The sequence below is a fragment of the Polypterus senegalus genome, chromosome 9, assembly GCF_016835505.1.
Source record: "Polypterus senegalus isolate Bchr_013 chromosome 9, ASM1683550v1, whole genome shotgun sequence".
In the NCBI taxonomy this organism is placed as follows: domain Eukaryota; kingdom Metazoa; phylum Chordata; class Cladistia; order Polypteriformes; family Polypteridae; genus Polypterus; species Polypterus senegalus.
The window spans coordinates 45,635,194-45,659,196 of NC_053162.1; the positions used below are offsets into that span (position 1 = coordinate 45,635,194).

Genomic DNA, 24,003 nt, shown 5'->3' on the forward strand with positions numbered 1-24,003 from the left:
TTACGAGTATTTATTTTGGAGGAAAGACTCAAACAACTGCAGGGCAGGTCCAGGTTTATACTGGGGGACCATGTGACCAGCACCCTGTGGAACAAAGAGAAGAGAATCAATGAATACAGAGGGATGTCACTAACAGATGTTCTCTGTTAGTTTGTTCAGTGTCTTGTATGCAAATGTTTGGATGCCCTAGTCAAATTTCATTCTTCACAACATGTGCAGGGCCCAGATTTACACATGAGATACTTCTACATGTTTTAATATACAATCAGTATTGTTTGCTACATTTACCCAAATATAAAATAAAATAATGAGTGTGGCACTCTCATAGTAAGCCACCTTTGCTACAAGTCAGTACTTGAAATTTCTACTCTGCTGAATCTACCGCAGTCAACTGTAAGTACTATTATTGTGAAAGAGGAAAAACAGCTCAGACACAAAGAGACAGACCACCGAAACTCACAGAGCAGGGCCACCAAGTGCTGAAGCGCACAGCGTGTAAAAACCACATATCCTCTGTTGCATCCCTCAGAACAGAGTTACAAACTGCCTCTGGAAGCAACATCAGCACAAGAACTGTGCACTGAGAGCTTAATGAAATGGGTCCACGGCTAAGTATCTGCACTTGTGCCTAAAATAACTATGTGCAATTAAAGCGTTAGATGGAGTGGTGTAAAGCATGCTGCCTTTGGACTCTGCAGCATTGAAAATGTGTTCTCTGGGGTGAAGAATCATGCTCACTCTCTGACACTCTGATGGACAAAGCTGGGTTTGGTTAATAACAGGAGAACTCTCCATTCTGGACTGCATAGTGCCTACTGTAAAATTTAGTGGAGGAGTGTTAATGATCTGAGGTTGTTGTTAGGATTTGGGTTAAGCCCCTTGATTCCATTGAAGGTTACTATTAATGCTACAACATACAAAGACATTTGAGATAATTGTGCTCTTCCAATTTTGTGCTAAGAGTTTGGCAAAAGTTTTTCTCTGTTCCAGCATGATTGTGCACAAAGCCATGTAGCGGTGCCACATAGTTAGTGTTTAAATGTCAGTTCTGTGCGTGTCTCGTTTCATTGTCCCATTGACTGTGTGTATGTGTATCAGTTAATGTTGTCCCCGTAAAGGAGGACGGATGATGGGAGGAGTTCACAACCGCTAATCTGGAAAGCACCTGTGTCAAATCAATCAATTACTGCCGTCACGGACTATTTAAGGAGAAGAGGGAACTAGCGAGAGGGAGAGAGAGAGAGAGAGAGAGAGAGAGAGAGAGAGAAAGAAAGAAAGAAAGAAGAAGAAGAAGAAGCAGCAGCAGCAGCAGCAGCAGCAGCAATACCGCATTCACGAATACAACCTGCCTGCTGAATCATTTTCATTGCGCTTTGATCCAGTTTGTTTTTCATTCATCCGGACTGCCTTTCAACCTGCTTGCCGCTGAAGACCCCGGGGTCGAATCATCATTCGCCACACGCCGAGGAATCACGGTGAGGTTGTTCCAAACGCCGGGAAATACAAACACTACAATTGCCGCTAATCAGTATCCGTATTCAGGACATTTATTCACGTTCGGACTCAAGTTCACGATCATTCTGTTTGCTAGTCATTTGTCGTTTGTGTGGTGTGTGTTATATGTTACGTGGACAAGGGAGGGGATTTGTATATATATTTTCAGTTTTGTTTTGGGATTGTTGGGGTGGAGGAATATTTGGGTGTGCATTTGTCTTGTGGCGTGTCTTGTCTCATTTAATACTTTTATTCCTGTTTAATTTTACATTCTGCCTACTGTGTCTTTGCATTTCAAACCGTCGATTGTGGGGAAAGTTTATCTGTGTAGGAGTACGGCTTGACAGGAAAGGTTTCTCAGTAAATTATCCAGGCCACAGGTCTTGGAGGTGTAGCTGCCAGCTGGGAATAAGGGGTCGGCCGTTACAGCCTGATATGTAAAGACATAGTTTGATGCGTTTGGTGTGGAGGAACTCGAGTGTCCTGCACAGAGCCATGACTCTCAACCCTTTGGAACACCTTTGGGATGAATTGGAATGCCAGTTCTGTACCAGGTCTTCATACTCAGCATCAGCACCTGACCTCAGAAATGCTCTTTTGACTGAGTGAACACAAATTCCCACTGAGATATCTAAAGTAAAAAAAAAAAGCCTTCCAAGAAGAGTAGAGGCTGCTATTGTCAAAAAGGAGTAGGCCAAATCCATACTAATGCCCTTGGTTTTGGAATGGGATTTCCAACAAGCTCATGTAGGTTTGGTGGTAAGGTGCCCACAAATGTTTCACCATATACTGTATCTAAAAATGTTAAAAATGTGATTGTTCTAATAGTGTATGTTCACTGTGATGAAATATCTTGGTATCACAAATTCAAAATATGGCATACTGTAGGTTTAGAGGGTTATTATTGCAACATGTACGGGGAACATAGAAGAGATATCTCTAAAAGCCAAACAAAAAATGCATTCTAAAAGTAGATTACGACAATTCCCCCCAAAAAATTGTATCATTTTTAACATTTTTGCACTCCAACCCACATCCACAAGCAGCAAAGAAGCAGCAAGTTCAGACCTTGTATTACGAAATATTAAAACAGGTTGAAACAGGAAAAAAACAGCAAAATGAACTGTGAGCGTCAGAATTTATGACCTTTGGAAATATGAATGAAATAAAAGGTGGCAGGGACAGAGATTTATGGAGCACTGGTAATAAAATAATTTTTTCATCCAGAGTTATTTTTCAACAAACCAATGTCAGAGTGATGGCTTCAAAAAAAGGCACATTCATTAATATGGTAAATATTAAAAACAAGCATTTATAGGCAGTATGCAAGACTCACCTTAACAGTAAGGAAAGTGATACCATTGTACTGTTCATAGTAACCCGCAATCTGGTTTTGGTAATACCACGGCTGGTAGTCACTCACAAGCTGAAATGCAAAACCAGTCAAATTATTGAAGTTCCAAAGATTTTACCCTCTTCAGGGATAGGAAATCTAACTTGAACATTTATAACAAGCTGCACTAGGCCAAATCTTAAAGGATATCTAAATGGGTAAAAAAGTTACTATAATTACGACCTAGAATTTTTATCAATCTACTTTCAGTACCTGCTTTATCCAATTCAAGGTGGTAGGGACCAAAGCTTATTGTAGTTGCCTGGTCTGAGTAGGAGCCAATTTCAGAGCACACTGCATACACACAACCCACATTAAACTCATTTTTTTGGTGCCAATTTAGAGGCTCCGACTACAGTAATCTAACATACATATGTTTGAAATGTGAAAGAAAACCTGGAGTGCCTTAAGGAAAACTTGCTCAGCCTTTGTGAGAACATGAAAACACTATACATGAGTTCTTTAAAGGATTAATGGGTCATGATCACCTGAAAATGGCAGGTTATAAATCTGGACGCTGAGATATCTTAAGCTGGAAAGCTACAGTACAGGAAGCTAATCAAAGACTTTGTTAAATGGTGCGACTCAAACCACTTACACCTTAACACTAGCAAGACCAAGGAGTTGGTGTTGGATTTTAGGAGGCCCCTCATGGACCCTGTGATCATCAGAGGTGACTGTGTGCAGCGGGTGCAGACCTATAAATATCTGGGAGTGCAGCGAGATGACAAATTGGACTGGACTGCCAATACTGATGCTCTGTGTAAGAAAGGTCAGAGCTGACTATACTTTCTTAGAAGATTGGCGTCCAATAAGATGCTGCAGATGTTCTACCAGACGGTTGTGGCGAGTTCTACGCGGTGGTGTGCTGGGGAGGCAGCTTAAAGATGAAAGACACCTCACACCTGGACAAACTTGTTAAGAAGGCAGGCTCTATTGTAGGAGTAAAGTTGGACAGTTTAACATCTGTGGCAGAGCGACGGGCACTAAGCAAACTCCTGTCAATCATGAATAATCCACTGCATCCACTAAACAGTGTCATCTCCAGGCAGAGGAGCAGCTTCAGTGACAGACTTTTGTCACTGTCCTGCTCCACTGACAGACTGAGGAGATCGTTCCTCCACCACACTATGCGACTGTTCAATTCCACCCGGGGAGTAAATGCTAACATTACTCAAAGTTATTGTCTGCTTTTACATGCATTTTTATTACTATTTAATTTAATATTATTTTTTGTATCAGTATATTGCTGCTGGATTATGTGAATTTCCCATTGGGATTAATAAAGTATCTATCTATCTACAAGCCTATCATCAAGTGTCATGGTCTCACACACCTGCTGATTCAGAGCCTCCACAAACCACTTGCTCCCAATGAAGTTGCAGGCCATGTCTGTATCTCCGTTGTAAACCAGAATGCGCAGATTCGCCCCGAGCAGGTACTTATAGAAGGGGGTCATGTCGTGGTAGGTCCTCTGGTACAGTTTACGCACTGTAGGACTGCAAGCAAAGGGACAGGAGCTCAGTATGCCTTTAGGTATAGACCGCCACCTATAATACAGTCTTGGCTGAAATAATAGCATTTATAAAAATAAAATTATAAGAAAACCTTTTAGTAATTTGTCAAAATCAAGAATAGATATAGTTTTTCAATAAAAGTATTCCTGGCTTCCATATCATATGATTCAGAAAATACTGCATTATCTGTGCTAGGAATGTTGTATGTTTCAATTAATTTAGAATTGGCAATTCACTTGAAACTCATGTTCAGAGAGTGAAGGAGGTAATGGAGGAGGAAAGACACATGGAAATATTATCATATCATGCCTTACCTTAAATCTCCAATTGTAACCTAAAGGATGGCTTAGCATTGACAAAAATGAATCACGGAGATCAGTTGACAACAAAATTAAACTCTTGTTAAACAGCCTGGACAGACAAAATATTCAGACTGGTATTTGGTTGTATCTTTGGCCAGTGGGGTGTGATTCCCAGTATCTACCCCAAGTGGACAGCCCCTTGAGCTCCTGTGCGCGTGGCTAGGACTTAGAGTGTGCAGTGGTACATCAAGTAGAGCATTGACTTGTCTACAGGGCTTTGACCTGAATGAAGTGTCTTGATAGAGTGTAAACAGGCTGTCACTAGCTCAGGGTGGACTGATTGTTATGAGCAGGTCCCAATGTGGGACAAAGAGGAACTTCAGCACACAGTGGACATGACATTTATGAAACACTTCTACCTCTTTGAATGTGAACTTCTCATGGAATACTGAAAGAACCATTTAGGGTTAAATCACACATTTTCAACAATAGTTTACTCAACAAATGTGTAAAATGAAATTGAAAATAAATAATGTGGACTGGACTGATTAGCTTTGAGAATGTTATGTGATATGTTCACATCTCAGGTATTAACAATTTCAAACAGATCAAATCTATTCAAACATATGCTTTCTTGAATACAATGCAACAGGCTATATTTCACCAATTCTAAAATACATGAAGCAACTGAAGGTCTCACCTGCACAGCTCCCAGGTCTGCACTGTGGCTGGGATGTGCAACGCCTCCCTTACCTCTGGATCATTCAACCAGATGTACATTGCAGTACCATTGAGACAGGCAGGAACTCCAGGAATGGTGGCATCAATCTGAAGGGTGTAACACACAGATCACATTTAAACTGTTTATGGCATAATTTAATTGAATATTTGTCTGATGTCTGTATCATTTCCGGCATAGAAGCACCAGTTTCAGGGGTGTGTCAACTTAGCCAGCTCCTAAAGAAAATCATATTTGCTACATTTGAAAAGAACAATAAATTACATGTAAAATGCTAATTTTACCCAAGTATATTAAAGTACCCTTAACCATGGATAAGAAATTCAATGCTTCCTTTTACAACATTTGCCTGAAAAGTTTTTTCGTCTACAACTTAAGTGAGAGAAATAGGTGGATGCCTTTCATGAAATAAACTGCCTAATTTAGACTATGACAGTGAGTTCACATTGAAGAGGTCATATGGCCAAAAGGAAGCACCATGTGCTGCGGGAGCAGGTGTGGAGAAGAAACGGACCACAAATCTTTCAGTACAGAGGACACCAGAACTTGTATAATAAACATTAGAAAATTCTAGTCTCCTGAGTCTTAGTTTGGACCAGTCCCCTCAAACATATTCTTGATAATACATCTGGTCACCTAAAATGATTGTTCTATCTTCAAATTATAGTATATTTTAAGTATGGAACAAAAAAGTAGTACTGTACTGCTTGACCTTTCAGGGAAACTCTTGCTCTTATGTAACTCTGCAGCATACAACACTATTCTGAGGGAAAAAAACATATCTAGCACAGTGGGCCTAATGAAACATGGTGTGTACCTTAAGTATTAGGTGAGGTGATATGTGAAACACTGGCCACATTAATTTATGTTTTCTTTTCCACAAAATTAAGTTTATCATGGCACTGGGGAGTGGTAATGTAATCACATTGGGGAGACATAAGTAAGAGTTTTACTATACTCTATACCAGGGGTGTCCACACTTTTTCGGCTTGCGAGCTACTTTTAAAATGACTAGGTCGAAATGATCTACCTATATTAAAAATGCTATACATACATACATACATACACTGAGTATACTTTATACATGAAATGTATGTTGTCGTACCTTGCATAACTGAATAACCTTTATGGCACAATAACAATTCAATACATTTATGGTCACTACAATATTTGGATTTAATAATCGTCATGGGGGAAAAGGCTGACTCGCATAAATAAGCAGAGCCGAATAATGCAGTCAAGGAGCTTTTGAATTCAGCCGAGTGAAAAATGACGGCTGTCCGATTAACTGCGATTTTAGTTCCCTCTACTTTCTCAGATCGCTTTTTGAAAGGAAGTCAATTTTGTAGTTTTTATGAACAGTTCGAAAGTGCCTTTCATATTTTCCTTCTTTGGAATAGCAATGATAGATTGACAGATTAGACAAATGCACTTCGATTGTGACATTGTGAGAAAAAAATCCTCTTCCAATTCCACATCCAGCCCATACCCTCCCCAAACAATTTTTTTAAATCCCTTCTTTAGTCGATATAAATTGGAAGGTTAACTAAATGACTGGGATAGCCGGAGTTTTGCAGTAGCTCGTGCATTTGATCGTGCGTGCGGGATGACAGAAGAAAAGAGATCTCAGAATGGCCGCCCTGTATATCAATGAAGTGGCAAATGCCATAGGGAGGATATATGATAGACTAACGTTTACAATTTTTTTTTTTTTAGGGGTGGGGATCGATCTGTTCTTAACTCAATTTTTATTTTTATAAAAACTTGATTGCTTTGTATGGATTGTAATAAAATTAATAAAAATAATTTAAAAAAAATAATATTTTTTTTTAATGCAGCGCCATCTACCTGCACTACCTTTGTGATCTACCTGTCGATCGCGATCGAAACATTGGGCAACCATGCTCAATACAGATGACATTACTACTACAACTACCAGGTGAACGTTATGCTAAGTCACTTTTTACCTCCAAGCTTAATATACCACACACAGCGAGTCCTTAAAAGTGTACCTTTAATAATGTCTGGGCTCAGGAACTCCCTGAAAGTACTGAGGCTGTTCTACCAGAGGTCTGTCTTCCAGACCTAAGTATCCTTGCAATATTGAACCCAAACACATGATAAAAAGTTAGGCGACCTTGATGTTTCTGATGCTCTCCTCCCTCAATAATATGCAGCAGGGCCCTAGCTACTCCATTTGAGAGCCCTCCATCATAACCTGATAATTTTGGGGAGTTATCCTGGCTTCTGTCTTTCCCTCATGACCTCTCTCTTATTTCATTGCCCACAGAGTAATTACTTCTGGGTCACACTTAAAATATATACTTCCTATTGCCCTCTGATGTCTACTGTATTTACCTACATTGGCGCTTGGAGGGGCTGTCCAGTTACTTGTTTGTACTCCTGTATGAAAGGACAGAGCCTACCAGGCCTGTCCACAGTTGTGTTTCTAAGTTATTCCATTTCTGCCTTTGAAACGTATCTCAATAAAATATAACATAATATCAAAACTGCTCCAATACAAGGCTATAAGAGTTCAGAGCTGATCCTGGCAACATCAGGCTTAGATGCAGATTCAGCCTTTTATGTTGTCCTTTGGCACACACACACACACAACAAATTTGGAGTAAGAAATTTACCATACATGCTAGTGTTTGGGAATGTGAGAGGTAAACTGGACAAGCCACACAGACACAGAGACAATTAGTGGGTGTGGCCTTCAAATTCAAAGCACCACCCTCAAATAACATTTCTGTGCATATGCATATGCAGCACACATCTAGGTGTCACAAGCAAAGACACATTTATAGTAACACAAACCAGAGATCTGGATACTGAAGTACAGGCAATGAAGGAGTTTAGAGGTATCCAAAATGGACATAAGAGGAAAGAATGTGAACAGCAGTCAATGACGGATATTTTTGAAGACAATTTTACACCAGAAGAACAAAATCATATAGAAACATTTTTTGACGAGGAGACAGGTTGTAAGAAGTAGTTAAGGGTTGTTTAAAAGAAACAAAGAAATGAAAATTGCTGACTGGTACTCACAGGAGCAGGGATGTCAAAGTTATACTGCCGGAAAAGATTGGAAACATCAGCTAAGTACCGATTTTGATAGGCCACTCCTCCCCAGCACTCTGAGTACAGGGAGTAGATGTTCAGACCAATGTCCTCAATCAGGTAAGTGGCTTGAGAAACCTAACAAAAGAAATAAATTTCATCTTAATATGAAATACATTTTCAAATGTTCATCACTTTATATATTTCTTAAAAAGGTAATTTCATCTGACTCCTCTGAAAATACTTACAACATAAATGCAGTTGCCATCACTATTGTTATAGAAGTTGCAAGATCCTTCAGAGCAGCAATACTGGTTTAACTGGGCCCACATGCTAGAGAAAATATAAAAGTAAAGAAACACTCAATCAGTATTTGATAGAGTGCTCCATTATAAAATGCTAGAGATAGTTATTTTTTTAAAACATATAAAATATTCTTCATTTTAAAATGCAATTTTATGTGGTAAATTAACATGACAGGTGGCACGGTGGTGCTGCTGCCTCGCAGTTAGGGGACCCGGGTTCGCTTCCCAGGTCCTCCCTGCGTGGAATTTGCATGTTCTCTGCGTGTGTTCCCTCTGGGTGCTCCGGTTTCCTCCCACGGTCCAAAGACATGCAGGTTAGGTGGACTGGAAATTCTAAATTGGCCCTAGTTTGTGTGTGTCCTGCTGTGGGTTAGCACCCTGCCTGGGATTGGTTCCTGCCCTGTGTTGGCTGGGATTGGCTCCCGTGACCCTGTGTTTGGATTCATTGGGTTGGAAAATGGATGAAATTAACAAAACATGATTGAGAAAAAATAACTGACTTGAAAAATACTGAACGTATCATTTAAGATGTTAGCACTCAGTGTAGCTTTACAAAAGCCAGTATTTGACAGAACGTCTTCCAAAGAATATGTCATCACAACTAGGTCTTCTCTCAGCACTGTTTGCTATGCTACTTCTGCTGCCCGCGTTCTTCAGATTAGAATAGACAGCCCTGCGGTTGAAGACTATAAATCAAAGAGCTGCCACCAGTGAGCCCCATCTTAGCCACTAACTCTGTGTGAATGTGATCCATATTACTCCTGCTAACTAGTCATCAATAAACCTGATTAATCCAGTTTAGTGTCATACAGGTTGAGGGCTATGCTTGTAACATTAGGAGTAAGGCAGGCACCAACATCTTGTCAAGGAGAGAGTCCATTGTTAAGGCACACATGCATTATCTCAAATTGGGCCTGTTTATTTGTTATTTATGATTTTTATATACTTGAAGCATTATGTATGTGTGTAATTCCATCCAAGGCAAATTACACGATCAGCACTTATTGCATTTACTTTCATTTGTGTTATAGCAGGGGTGTTGAACTCCGAGCCTGGAGGGCTGCAGTGGCTGCAGGTTTTCATTCTAACCCTTTTCCTAATCAGTGACCAGTTTCCACTGCTAATTAACTCCTTTCCCCTTCATTTTCATCGCCCTGTTTTTAAGGATTCAGCCCTCTGAATTGATTTGTTTCTTCATTAAATGGCAGCCAAACAAAAATGAGATGTGAAACGAGCTGACAGATGACCAACTAAATTGGAACGTCAAACTCCGGCCAATTTCAATCCAACCAGTTTCTTAATGAGAAGCCAATTCTTACTGTTAATTAAAACCATTATTAAATATCAGGACTTGCTGCTGCTCTCATTCTGCCACTGCAGACTGTTGATTTTCTGTTTTATGTACGATCACACCGTCAGGATGTTTTGGTGACCTGAGGAGACCAACATGACTGAAACCTTCACCTTTCGTTATTTTCAGGTGAGCTGGTCATCTGGTGGCTTGTTTCATGTCTTATTATTGTTTGGCTGCTCATTAAGGAAAAAGAAACAGCTAAGGGGTCTGAGTCACATCAATTAAGGCAAAACAAGTTAAAAAATAAGGCAAAACAACCGAATCGGCAGCAAAAACCACTCACTACTTAAGAAGATGGTCAGAATGAAAACCTGCAGCCAATGCGGCCCTCCAGGACTAGATTTCAACACCCCTGTCTTATAGGACCACAAGCTGGTGAAGTGAGGTGGTCAGTCATGCAGTGCAATGGGGGGCAGGAATTGAACTGGCAGCCTTGGTGGTTTAAAGTACAATACCTCACTCCCTACACAATACTGACAGTTAATACAAAGCCAATGTTTGGCATGAAAAGAATCAATTGACTATTGGTTATAATGGCTTAAAATGTGTAAGTGAAAACTTTTCTGTGATTTTTTTATCATGTATTACAGTTCTTTAGTATTTTACATAAATAATGCATATTAAAATGTAACAGAAGCTTAACTTGATAGACATTATGGTGTTGCAAAAGATAGTGCTGTGGCAATATGGAGCTAACATCCTTTGTTTGGATCCCATGCCCTTTAACTGACTGTGTGAAGTTTGCATGTTCCCCATGTTTCTGTATGGACCTTTCTCGGGGTTCCCATATTTTACTCCCATACCCAATGATGAGTATGTTTAGTGAATTGGAGACCCTAGAGTGGCTCTTGCATGTGGGTGAGTGGGCCAGTGGACCAGTGCTTTGGTCCAGGGTTGGTTCTTGTCTGTCTTAATGCTGCTCAACTCCAGTCTCTTAGTACTTTATAAAATGACAAGTACAAACTGTTATTCACTTCAGAATCATTGGAGAGCAGTTAACTGAAAGCAAGAAAGTACTGTGTTAGGTGGTCTAGTCCTTCACAAGGAACACATAAGCGCAACCAAAACTCTACAAGGTCAAAGTGTTTTATATAGTTATGTTTAGATAGATAGATAGATAGATACTTTATTAATCCCAAGGGGAAATTCACGTACTCCAACAGCAGCATACTGATAAAGAACAATATTAAATTAAAGAGTGATAAAAATGCAGGTATAACAAGAATAACTTTGTATAATGTTAACGTTTACCACCCCGGGTGCAACTGAAGAGTCGCATAATGTGGAGGAGGAACGATCTCCTCAGTCTGTCAGTGGAGCAGGATGGTGACAGCAGTCTGTCGCTGAAGCTGCTCCTCTGCCTGGAGATGACAGTTTGTTTATATAAGGAAACATAAAAGTTTCCTTCTTAGATGCATCCAATAACAGACAAAAGTAAAACATATGGAGACAAAGTAGTTAACAGTTAGCCAAAAGTTCTGAAGCATTTACCAAAAAAAACCAGAAATATGTTAATTGATTCTAAGAATGTGGCAGTAAGTTTTTACCTAAACAAATATATATTAAAAAGTCTAGCCTGGTAGAATGTTTATTATCTTTAATATTCCTTATTAAAAGGCTGAATGGGACTAGGAAGAAAGGAATTTCTGGAGCGATTTGTAAGGGACCTTTAAAAGCAACTATCCTCTCTAATTTACTGAAGACAAGTTCTGCATTTAATGAGTGTCTGTGATCAGTTTGAGATGATCTCCAGTTTTATTTTAAACACTGCCCTCTGAACAATACTAACAAAATCATCTGCATTATTTTTCAGTAATTTTGGCAGCATGCTTGGTGATCTGCTGGACCTTTTTCAAATTTTATAATACAATCAGCTCTGCTGCCAGGCTTAGGTATCAAGGCCTCAAGGGACTTGCCCTTATGTATACTATAAAATACTTAATATGTTAAATAGGATAATCATATGCCAGTTTACAAAATGTATTAAGGACAGGTCAATAAAAGCCACTAAGAAACAACTGAATTTGACTTACTTGTCTCCAAACAGGCCATGGTAGTATCCAAAATACATCAGTGAATCGTCATTCAAGCTATAACTGGCCATCCCATTTCCAATACCCATTCCCTATAAGACATTATCAAGTAGAGAAGATAAAAACTAAAAGTTTTGCTTGTCTTTAGAATACAATTTTCCAAAAGAATAACGGTTGCATTTTACATGGATGTCCACATCTTTCATGGTCTTGTCCTTACTGCTCTTTCACTGAATTACCTTGAAATTAAATCTGGTTGACCCACTGACAATTTTCTCGCTGAGTGTTGGTGCATAAATTCCTCCATAGCTTTCTGCAAAGATATAGAAATCATTGCTGGTGAACGAGGGAAACTTGGCAAAGAAACTCAGGAGAGCCTGGTAGTTATCTTCGGCAACCTAGAATAGAAAAAAGCATTGCTATTTCACAGACAAAGAGATATGATGTGGCAGGTGGTCCTGCCTGAAATGTGTCTACTAATATATATATATTTTTTGGTATTTGGTACATTGTATTAATCCCCATAGGGAAACTATCTTTTGCAAGACCTTTTCGGTGTTCAAAAATGCAAAAATACACTTTTCAAGTTCATTGTCATATGTCCACAGTGTAATTATAATGTACATCATTACTTGCATGTTAGCAAACACAAATGGAAATATCAGGGCTCTCTGTAGACATCAGAGAAAATATAAACATTGGTGAGACTTCTTCATGATAGCCAGGATGTCACAAGTGAGTGTGACTCCAAAAAATTTAAACCTACTGACCCTCTCCAAAGCATCCCTTTCAAACATGAGAGGGTAGAGTGGCCTGCCTCTTGCTGACATTAAGGGAAAGACAGTTGTGTTGGCACCACTGCAACAGAAGATAAGCCATTTCTTTATAAAGGAGGGCATACACAAGTAGATTTTCTCACATGTTATGACATCGGGAGATTGAGTGCTCTCTCAGACCTAATCACTCCTATCTGGTCAGAAGAAGGCATACACTGTGCTATATTACAAGCCTACACATGGCTGGGGGAGCTTTTGAGCAATTTTTCCAGATCGCATGGCAAAACTTTACAAGACCTTATGTTGCAGTGGATGGTTTGTTTTCCTCATCCTGACCAGTTTGTCCTGCTTCTCACACATTCACAAACATTTTGTGTCCATGCTTCCAAAAGATTGAATACCATCACTGAGTACATTCTAAATGGTCATCTGAAACTGAAATGCAGAATCAGGTCACAAGACCTCTAACATCTGACAAATCAAGCTGATAGAACCCACATTTATTTTTTTTTACATACTGGGTGCCTGGAAGCCACTCAGATCATATCTCATACTTTATGAGCAGCAACTTTATAATTGTGAGTGCTATGATGCACCACTTCCTGGTCGGGACACCATAATGGAAGGATTTTATGGAAGGAGGATGGAACTGAAGAAGAATTCAAAGAATAAATTAATGGATAATGAGGGGGAGTTGGTGTATCCAGAGCAGTTCCTCCCTGAGTATAATAGATGGCAGTGCTCAGGTGGCGTGGACCCAGTAGGGACACCCACAAAGGTGTATGGAAGTTATAGTTTCCGAGGGACAATCCTGTCCAGGTCCTTGAATGCTGCCAGGAGGTGCTGCAGGGAGAGGAATTTCCTACTTCAGGAAGTTTCCATCTGACCTGTAAGTGCTTCCGTCGTGCTATAGCCTGGTACCAGAAGTAGTCCCAGGTCTGACATAAAAATGAGCCATCTAACCTCCTCCGGTGAGTCAGAGTCAGGAGGCAGGAGGCAGGAGGCAAAACTGACTTGGAGGAGGAAAGGAAGGATTGTGGATTGGAAGATTGTGCATTGCTCTGTGCTTGAGGTATTTTGTAAGAGTAAAAACCTTTATTTTGCACCTGGGATTAAGTAGTGTGTTGTGTCTGGGATTTTGGAGCTCGATGGCGCCCCCTGTCTTTTATACTGCCAATGACTTTCCAGTGATTTTGAGCTGATTTCAAATAGTTGGGGAATGAAAAATTATTCGTGCCAAAATTATATGCAATTCAACGTGCACTGGTACTTTTTGGCACTGTTTTATTATGTCATAATTAAAAACACATCAACCAATTTATTGATTACTTTTCAGTACGACATGGAATTTTCATGCCAGTTTAAAATGCAATTCAGAAGCATATTATATTTTCATTCAAGTCCTTAGATCACATGTCACAACTAAAAGCAAAGCAAACATACTGCATTTCGCTTAGCAGCAGCTTAAGTGTATTGAATTTCGATTTGTGACCATGCTTTATTTGTGCCAAATCTAAATGTAGTCAAATAACGAATCAGCACCAAAAAAGGGTTGCAAGGCGTATCAACAGTTGGGGTAAGAGTGTGTTCAACAAGCGCTAATGAAGGCAAATGGGGCAGGGGATCTGCTGTCTCACTGAACAGGTGTAATATGGTGATGTAAATGACATTTTCATTTCCTTCTGTGTTGAAAGAAGGGAAAAAACTATATAATATCTGGGTTACACAGCCAGTAGCATCAGAAAGCTACAAAGAAACCAAGCTTGGTGATGCTAACAACTTTTTCACTGTATTTAGTTTAAACTACTAACATCCCACACCTCGAAAATGTAACTGCACAGCTTATTTTAAAATGTATAAAAAGAAAACAACTTTAGACAACTTAACATAAGAGTTTTCAACATTTTAGTTAATAACTCCACAATCCACACTGGCAAAACTTATACCTGCAGTTCTACCAGAACACAGAAATATTTAGAAGTGGAACGCCTCTTATCCCAGCTGTTGACATCCCTTTCCCCTCCTTTTGATTGGTCTATTCAGTTTCGGCAAGATTAAAGAGTGGCCACAAATTGAAATGCAATAACCTCAAGCAGCTGTTAAATGAAACGCAATACATTTGCTTTGCTTTTAGTTATGACACACAGTCTATGGACAGGATTGAAAATGCAATACACTTTTTTTATTGTATTTTTAAATTGACACAAAAATTGCATAGTTTAGTGAAAAGCAATTGATCATTTGGTTGATATGTTTTTAAATATGACACAATAAAACCAGGCCAAAATTAAACGCACCACATGCAAATGTATTACATTTCAACCTAATTAACATGCTGGATTGCCTTTAATTTTGGCACAAATAATTTTCCATACTTGTTTGCTCACAAGTTGGCTAAAAGTGCAAAATGTACGCCCACTTTAAGCAGTCTCCTCATTGTTGGTGATCAGCCATATGATGCTGATATAATGAGCAAATTCAATGACAGAGCTTTGTTTGTTCACATTGTAAGAAGTGAACAAGGAGTATGCAGTGCACTACACTGTAGGGTGTGTGAGTTTAGGATCAGTGTGTGGAAAGTAACGCTACCAATCCACATATACCAATTACAGGTGCAGAGGAACCAGGCCTAGTAGCTGTTTTATGGGCCATTGTCACTTAGCTGGAGTGAAGTTAATCAACTCTTAAGAACCACACTAATCTGTCTGACTCCATGGAAAACTAAAGTGTACCCCCATGTAGAACATGAACACTGAAATATGTAACTGGGAATCTTCTACTAATGAAACTCAGCTTATTTGTATGGCTTCTTTGTACAGTGAAGCAGAAACATACATTATCCATTGAGTGGGATAGCGTAGACCAAGGAATGTTTGTCATCAAATAAAACAAAATCTGCACACTATGCAATATTGGTGAAATTTGTTCTTCACAAACTCAGTGAAGGACACTAAATCAGCATTTCTCAACCTTAAAGTATTTGCGACCCGAGTTTTCGTAACAGTTTTAATCGCGCCCTCCCTAACATTTTTTAGAAATGTAAATGCTTATTATATTATATATATCGACATTTATCTAACTTTATATTTATTGTTCTAGTATCCGAATGTAGTCTAAGTTAATTTGTTTTGGTTTCAACAGATGTTTTTTCATATTTTTGATTCTTGTTTTCTTTTTTTCACATCTTCGCGCCCCCCTAGGGGGACCCGCCCCACAGGTTGAGAACCACTGCACTAAATGTCATGCCAAGCATGTAATCACACTGAGTATCCTGACAGACAGTAATCAATGTCCTATATGCCTTACTTACATCACCACACTGTTCTCCTCTCATCCTTATTGATTTTAGTGTATTCAAGCTTGGATGTTGAACCTGCATTCTCTTCCACTACCATATAACATGTCAATAAAAAAAAAGTTGTTTCGAACACAAAATCCCAATGGCTACTCTACTCTGCTGTATGATCATACAAACCTGTGGGTCATTGATCTGGTAGTTCTGACTTGTTGAGTATGAGAATCCCACACCAGCTGGAGACTCCAAATACAGCATATTGGCTGCCTTGTTCCAGCTATATTCATTCATGGAGAGGGTTACCTCATTGTTAAGCTGAGAAAGAGATGAAAAAAAGATAAATGGCAAAGCTGGCATTTACAAATCACAGTAAAACTGTTTGATGTACCATACAGTTCTTTAAATAATCTTTCACCTTAGCAAGGAAGGCCTCTTTCTCTGGACATTGAGTCCTGCCTCCCAGGTTATGCCAAATGTTTAATGTTTTAAACAGAAGTTTCCATTCCAGTTCCATAAAATGCTATGTCATGATGAAAAGAACTGGATGTTGGACTTTTGTCACTAGGGTAGGCCCGACTACTCCAGTTCTGGTAAGATGAGTGTCAACTGCCGCATTATTAGTGTCCAACATGTTGGAATGTGTCCAGTACAGGCTGGATTATTATTGTTCTGATGTGTGCCAAGTTTTCACGATAATGACTGCTTTGGTGAGGATATCACTATTGTTAGGAAGACATTTTTTAAGTGCTTTGCACTTAAAAAAAATGATAGTTATTATTATCTATTCCTCATTGTTTACATATTTTTTGTTACCATATTCCATGTTTTCAGCATTAACCTTGAATGGCGAGACACATGATGCCCATATTATGCATTGTGGGATGTTCTCTTGCAAGTATTATAAAACATGAACATGCTTTATAGAGAGATGGTGATGGGGCGACTGCAGCACAGACAGAAACTGTGAGAACAAACACAGACTACAAGATCTGAGCCAGTTTTTTGGTTCTATGAGACTGCAAGGTGACACACAACGGTATCCTTCAATAAGGGCGCGTAAATAAAGGCGAGCTTCAAAAGGGCGACCTTAATTGGACACAGCGAATAAAGGCAAACGCAACAAAATTATTACAGAAAATTTATTAGATAAAGACAATGATTGAACGTATAAAAAAGACGAAAGCAAGAATATTAAAACATCCAATTAATTAATGTATGAACTTCTAACGATCTATTTCTGGAACAAATTTGTGAAGAAAATTTATTAGATAAAGGCAATGATTGAACATATAAAAAAAACATTTCCAGATGTGTTTCCCATTGATAGTTTTCTCCTTTCTGAATGTGTAGCTTTCGACTACGAGTAGATCTGCACCTTTGTTGCTCTTCACACATTCCAGAGCCATTTGAACTAAATTATCTACGAATGCCTTTATTCGCCGTGCTCAATTGAGGTCGCCCTTTTGAAGCTCGCCTTTATTTATGTGGGCCTTTATTCGCCGCTCCCAATTGAGGTCGCTCTTTTGAAGCGCGCCACCCAAATACAGTATACACATTAAACTAAAGATGATGGCCAAATTCCAATCATCCACCACACCATACCTTGAACTAGAAGAAGGAAATAAAACCCATTATATTTAGAGATGTGATATTCTTTGCCACTCAGGTACCTCATCACATCTTGTATATATTCTAGCCCCTCTACCCCTTGAATTTACGTGTCCAGCATGACATATGGACTAAATATTTGTACCAGATCATAAGATCCATAATTTAAGTTTTTGTTAGAAAATATGTCAAATCTTGTTACTCATAGTTACATAAATGAAAAACTAACCAGTTGTAGGGAGAAGCCATTGTTAGTTTGTTTGTTACCAGCTGATAGGAGCTTTGCTGGGCACAAACCTATACTAAATGAATATTAACCTATTCTGGTTACTTTCTCAGTGTTCTGATCTGGAGGGGCGTCACTCTCACGTTGACCAAGCAACAGGTGACAGGAGGACATAGGATCACCAATCGAAGACACAAACATCTTAAGATCCAATCATAATCAAGGAGAGAGGTTTGTACTTCAGTACATTGTAGGCTATTCAAGGTAGAGTTGACCGGCCCTTTGACTTTTCTACAAGGAGTGCTGGTCCCCAGAGATCTGCGTATCTTTCTTTGTAGCAACGAAGCTCTTTATTTGGAAATTGTCTCTTGTTTATGGATTGCTTTTGAATTATAATGTTTAACTTCTGTGTTCTTTTCATTTGCTGAGCAAGTCGTGTTCTTTTATAATGTTTTGTTTCCAAAAGAAATTAATTACATTTAAAAATTACTTTCTACTACTGTATATAAAGTTGAATGTGTGTTTGTCCGGTGTATAAATCTCCATCACGTTTTAAGCAGATTCCTCATACATACAGTGAAAGATCGTAGAGTATGTTTCAGCCCCACATCTTTCTCCTTGGGGAGGTTTATTTGGTGGCCACACCAGCAATTTGTTACAGATGTGCCTTTAGGGGTACTTCTGAGACTTGGTACAGGTATGCAAAATTACAGTAGATTTAGGCAGTGAAATATTTGTTTGGGGCCAAAATATTTCTCTACGGAATTTATTTAGTGTCTACACCTGTACTTTATACCACTCCATGCAGCACTAGGTACCCCGATTTAGTAAAATATAAGACTAATTGATCATTAATGTGGATGTAAGTAGAGGGCTTAGGGTAGAATGGCACAAATGTAAAGCAACGCTCCAAAACACTAAAGACAAGCTGTGACATACAGTACTTTTGGTTTCTGCTACAAACTCCTCATGGTGAAAGAGTGATGATTATTCTGTTTAAAATTGAAAAAAATAAATAAAATAAAAACACACATGTAGGATAAACTATCACATGACTTCTCGTAGAAAATACAACATGTGTAAACTTATAAAGGCAGATTGAGGATACCATGTGGAGGAATATTCCCAGTTCTTAATTATTTTGAGTCAACTTATAGACAGATGTAGCCCCCCTTACATGGAGGACAACAAAACCCAAGAATAACACACAGCTGGGCACTTTGGTGCTCAGTTTTGTTTGAGACAAATGACCCATTCTTGACAGTAAAGATTTATTTGAACAAAATGAAAGTCGTGTATCACAACTCAGGGACAGGGCTTAATATTAACCCTTACTTCTTCAAGAATCAGGTTTTACATTTAATAAAAAACATAAATATTTTCATTCAGAGGAGTGACTCTGTATGAGAGAGCACTGCATTTCTATAGAACTCACAAGAAAAGGTCCATTTTCTGCAAGAAGGCCTTCCAGCGAACTACACCCTGGCCCCCCATTCAGCCAAAGCACCAGGGGATCAGTGGCAGGGTTATTCTGAGACTCCACAAACCTAAAATCAGAGAAAGACATTGAAAAGTTTGGAATCATGTCCTGCATATCTGAATACAGAGGCTGAAGTCCACTATGGTGGTCATCTCTGGGATGGACATGAAAAGACATTCCAAGTTATTATCACATAGCAACTGCATTTTATAACAGAATTCTGGCTTCTATTTGGCAGTGGCCCTTTATAACTTGAAATACTTACCTCTGTTTTAAATGGATATGTGAGAAGCTTTTATTATAACACTGTGTTATCCATTTTGATTTAAGGCACCTATCCACAAAATGCACCTTCTAAACTTCCCTAAAAATGCCTCCACATTACCCATCCATCCATTTTTCAACCCGCTGAATCCAAACACAGGGTCACGGGGGTCTGGCCTCCACATTATAATGTTCAAATTTCAGACTTCACTGAGCAGTAAACTAAACACAGAGATCCCATAAAGAAACCCAGTTTTGCAAATTTTGGTGCAATCAGATGGGATAATAGTTTCCCAAGTTGTTGTCTTTCTTTAAAAACTCTCTAAATAGAAGTACTAAAATCATTTTGCTCAAAAAGGTCAAAAATAGTTACAATAATGTTTTAACATTTGTATTACTGTTTCTTGTAGCAGTATTTGCATATGTGTGGTTGATCTTTGCCAGTCTACGTTACTGCAACAGACGTCCAAACAAGTCCTGTTAACTGTTAACATGGCAGCTCTCCTTTCTATATTCAGAAAAGTAGATCACTGTACTTTTATCCCTTTTTGTGGGCTGAAGGTGTATTTACCTCAGCAAATTGTTTACAAATGGATTGAAAAGTTCAAAAATGGCCACAGATGAAGGAAGACCAGGTTGCCGGTCCATAGCTACTGCTACTGACAATATTGAACATGCCCATAACATGGTTTTTGTAACTGCTGGACTAAGTATGTTAATAACCTTGGAAATGATGTCAAAAAATGATGCTTGAGTAGACTTTTGCTCTCTTAATTATAATAATAGTTCATTATTATTTGTTACATTTATATAACACTTTTCTCACTACTCAGAGTGCTTTACATCAGGGGTCCCCAACTCCCGGTCCAGAGAACTGCCGGCAACGGAGACTTACTCAGTGAGGGGCTATAGTAAAATGGCTGCCCCTTCACTGAGGACACTTTTCAGAACGCTAGGCGGGCAGGGCTTTGCGGCGGCGCAGAGACAGGAGAGAGACAGAGGTGAGAGAGTATTACAACAAAGTATTTTTATGGTCCCAACAGTTTCCCCATATGACATGAGTCTATAGAAATCTCGTTACTACAAAGTACATTCAGCAGATACCTTCAATACAATGAAGTGACCTTGAAATGCTTGATTGAATCATTCGCAGTTAGTTCTGTGGTCGTAGCTCAGTTGTGCACATTTGCACAACGATCCCCAAACAGAAACACTGTAAAAAAATTTTCTTTCTTCGAACTTTCCTCATACTGCTTTTTTGCTGTTTTTGTTTTTTGTGGTTTTCTGTGATACCTTTTGCTTATTGCTCGTCAACATTTGAAAAACATCCATTGGAATTTAACTCATTGTCACACGAAAAACGATAACAGTGTTAAAGTTTGTGATGTGCAATCTGTTGGAATGACAAATGCAATGCATATGTCTTTGTTATACGCAAAAAAAGAAGAAAAATCTCAGGTTGCAAATGTATGCGAACTGCTGCATTTGAAGACTCCTAAAAAGCAGTTTTTATTTGGTTCAGTGATGCTTGTTCAAGAAACATTCCTATCAATGCGGCACTCATTCAAGAAAATGTGTGGTTTTTAAACTGTCTTGGGACCTCTGTCAACGGGACAACACGCTGTGAGCCTGCTGTTGCCCTGCCTTGGCAACGTACAAACAATATTACACAGATGCGGCAATCATGCTTCAGGACACACTTCAGAGTGACGTTCCCATTGGGTGGTCCCAAAAAAGTTCAGAAACCTCACAATATCAAGAAGAAGAAAAGGATGATCTGACTTCTGATTGAAAACTGTGCTGCCCACAACATGTTTCCACATTTAGATAATATTTGCGTTGAATTCCTCCCACCCAATTGCACAGCAGTGCTTCAGCCATTGGATTTGGGCATCATTCGCACCCTGAAAGTGTATTATCGCAAGGAAATGCTGAGAAAAATTTTCATCAGCATAACTTGTAGACAGGAGAAGATTAAAATAACGGGAAAGAAGCTATCGAAGCTGTTTCCATTTCCAACATCCTATCTTTGTGAGGCAGTGTTTTCTGCAGTGACAGGAACCAAAACGAGATTACAGAGTAGACTGAACATAAGCAACACACTTTGCGTGTCACTGTTTTCCATCATCCCCAGATGGGATCGTCTGGTTGCAGGAAAACAAGCTCAGGGCTCCCACTGATTCTGCATTATGGTAAGCTGTATAATTTCTATTACGATATTATAACTTAGTAATAATAGAAATGTAATGTAAATTGTGTATAAAACTGCCCTACGAACCCATCCATAATTCCTCCCCACCCATCGGTCCCTGTAAAAATTTGCTTCTAGTAAAGCGGTCCTTGGTGTCAAAAAGGTTGGGGACCACTGCTTTACATAGTGAGTGGGGAGCCACTTCAACCATCACTAATGTGTAGCATCCACCTGGACGATGCGATGGCAGCCACTTTGCACTTGTATGCTCACTACACATTAGCTGTTAGGTGGTGAAGTGTTGCAAGATAGTGAGCTAATTAGAATCAAGCGATGATTAGGGGCTCAGAATGACTAGGCCGTAATGAGCGATTAGGCTAAGACAGGATACAAAGGATGCTCAGGGATCTTTTACAGTATGACCACAAACAAAAGATTTTATTTGGTTTTATGTTCCATCCAAATGACAGCGCCATTTTTACGACACAGTTTCAGTGTCACTGCACTGGGGTATTTGGACCCACACAGAGACCACCAGGTAACTGTCTCCTGATGGCCTCACCAACACCTCTTCCAGCAGCAACTAAACTTTTCCTGGTTGGTCTCCCCTCCAAACTTCCTGGAACAGACATTCTTCTCGGTATTGTAATGCTGCCAGTACTTTATGCCCTTGGCAGTATTAAATGTTACTTGTTACATTTTTTCTTGTTCATCTTTTCCAAAGACACGTAGACCGGGTAAGCACAGCATATCTAAACTGCCATTTTTCTCTCTGTCATCTAACAATAACCATTAAAAGAAAAAAGGTTCAGTTTTTAACAATGCTATTTGAACATTTATAGAGCATCTTGGTGCTGTCATGATAAATAACCAAAAGTGTAATCTTCACGTCAAAAGACAAGCACACTGTTGGGACTTGAAAAAGCAGAAATGTTTCATGTCTAGTAGGCCACTAGGCATGATAACAATACATAAAGAGAACCTGAACTTAGCTTATGAGATTGTCTGCAGCAAAGGTCTTTTTTTTTTAAAAAAAAGAAACAAATTTTGATTTTTATTAATCTGTTATCATTTATTCATGACTGTTTATGTGACTTGTAACAAATCCACATAAATAAAGATTTGTTATGAAAAATGGTTCTCCTAGGGCATCACTTGAAAGAATCACTCTAGAAGCTTTCTTTTTAAAAGTCTACTTACAGATGGCTTCTTTGCAGAGGTCCCTTAATATTCTTTCTTTTCTTTAGGTGGAAAGAATATTAAACGTCATTGTGCTTATCTCAAGAAAATGAATGATTATGTACTGAGGATCTCCACAAGGAATAGCTTTTAATGGTTTGTTTTTTCTTCCAGCAAAGACCCGAAAACACATGAAATAAACTGGCAAGTACTGTGGTGAAGAGCAGGACTTTAGGGACCTTAAAATCTCAACTTGGTGTTATTTTGGAGAATCTAGTTGATCTTGTTGGGCTGAATGGCCTGCTCTTATCACAATTGTTCTAATGTAAGTCACATATTGCCATTGCTCATTTTTAATTTCACTATTAAGCTAAATGGAAAGTGGCACAGACGTTAGCACTGCCTTCTCAAACCTTTAGCTTCAAGGAATTGTGTTCAAATGCTGGCCTGTTGACTATCTGTGTGTAGTTTGCACTTTCTGTCCACATTTGTGTGGGTTTTCCTCCCCAATCCCAAGGACAAGTTAATTGACCACTCAAAATGGGTGATTATGATGGACAGATGCATTAATATTTTATAAATGATGATAACACATTAGAAAAAAATTAGAAAATCTTACCAGTAATATAAATACGTCCCAGGGCTTGCCTCCAGATATCCAGACCACTGCCTAAAATTGAGAGTCTCTGTGAGTCCCGGGAGTGAAGTGATCTGGTCAGGAGCGTATTGACACCAGCTGCCTGTTAGGCAGACGGCTGAAATGAGCAAGCTGAGTCTCCACATG

General features: G+C 39.1%; 1 protein-coding gene across 1 annotated transcript; it reads right to left on the reverse strand.

Annotated features, from left to right (window-relative positions):
• Positions 1-24,002, reverse strand: LOC120534856 (lysosomal protective protein-like). The gene is made up of 11 exons (XM_039762369.1): positions 23,839-24,002; positions 19,541-19,652; positions 16,452-16,586; positions 12,440-12,598; positions 12,201-12,292; positions 8,757-8,841; positions 8,497-8,646; positions 5,407-5,534; positions 4,224-4,386; positions 2,831-2,920; positions 1-84 (listed from the first exon to the last, which is right to left on the reverse strand). Exons 1-11 carry the CDS (start codon positions 24,000-24,002, stop codon positions 1-3), a joined length of 1,362 nt encoding a protein of 453 aa, XP_039618303.1.
• Between the last annotated feature and the right edge of the window lies 1 nt (position 24,003).

What these genes read in the sequence shown, in the direction of transcription:
- LOC120534856 (XM_039762369.1), bottom strand. Translation starts at nt 24,002, where the DNA reads ATGTGGAGACTCAGCTTGCTCATTTCAGCCGTCTGCCTAACAGGCAGC. An exon ending in ACCAGATCAATGACCCACAG is followed by an intron (nt 12,599 to 16,451) that starts GTTTGTATGATC and finishes TTTCTATTCTAG; the next exon opens with GTTGCCGAAGATAACTACCA. An exon ending in CATGGCCTGTTTGGAGACAA is followed by an intron (nt 8,842 to 12,200) that starts GTAAGTCAAATT and finishes TATTTTCTCTAG; the next exon opens with CATGTGGGCCCAGTTAAACC.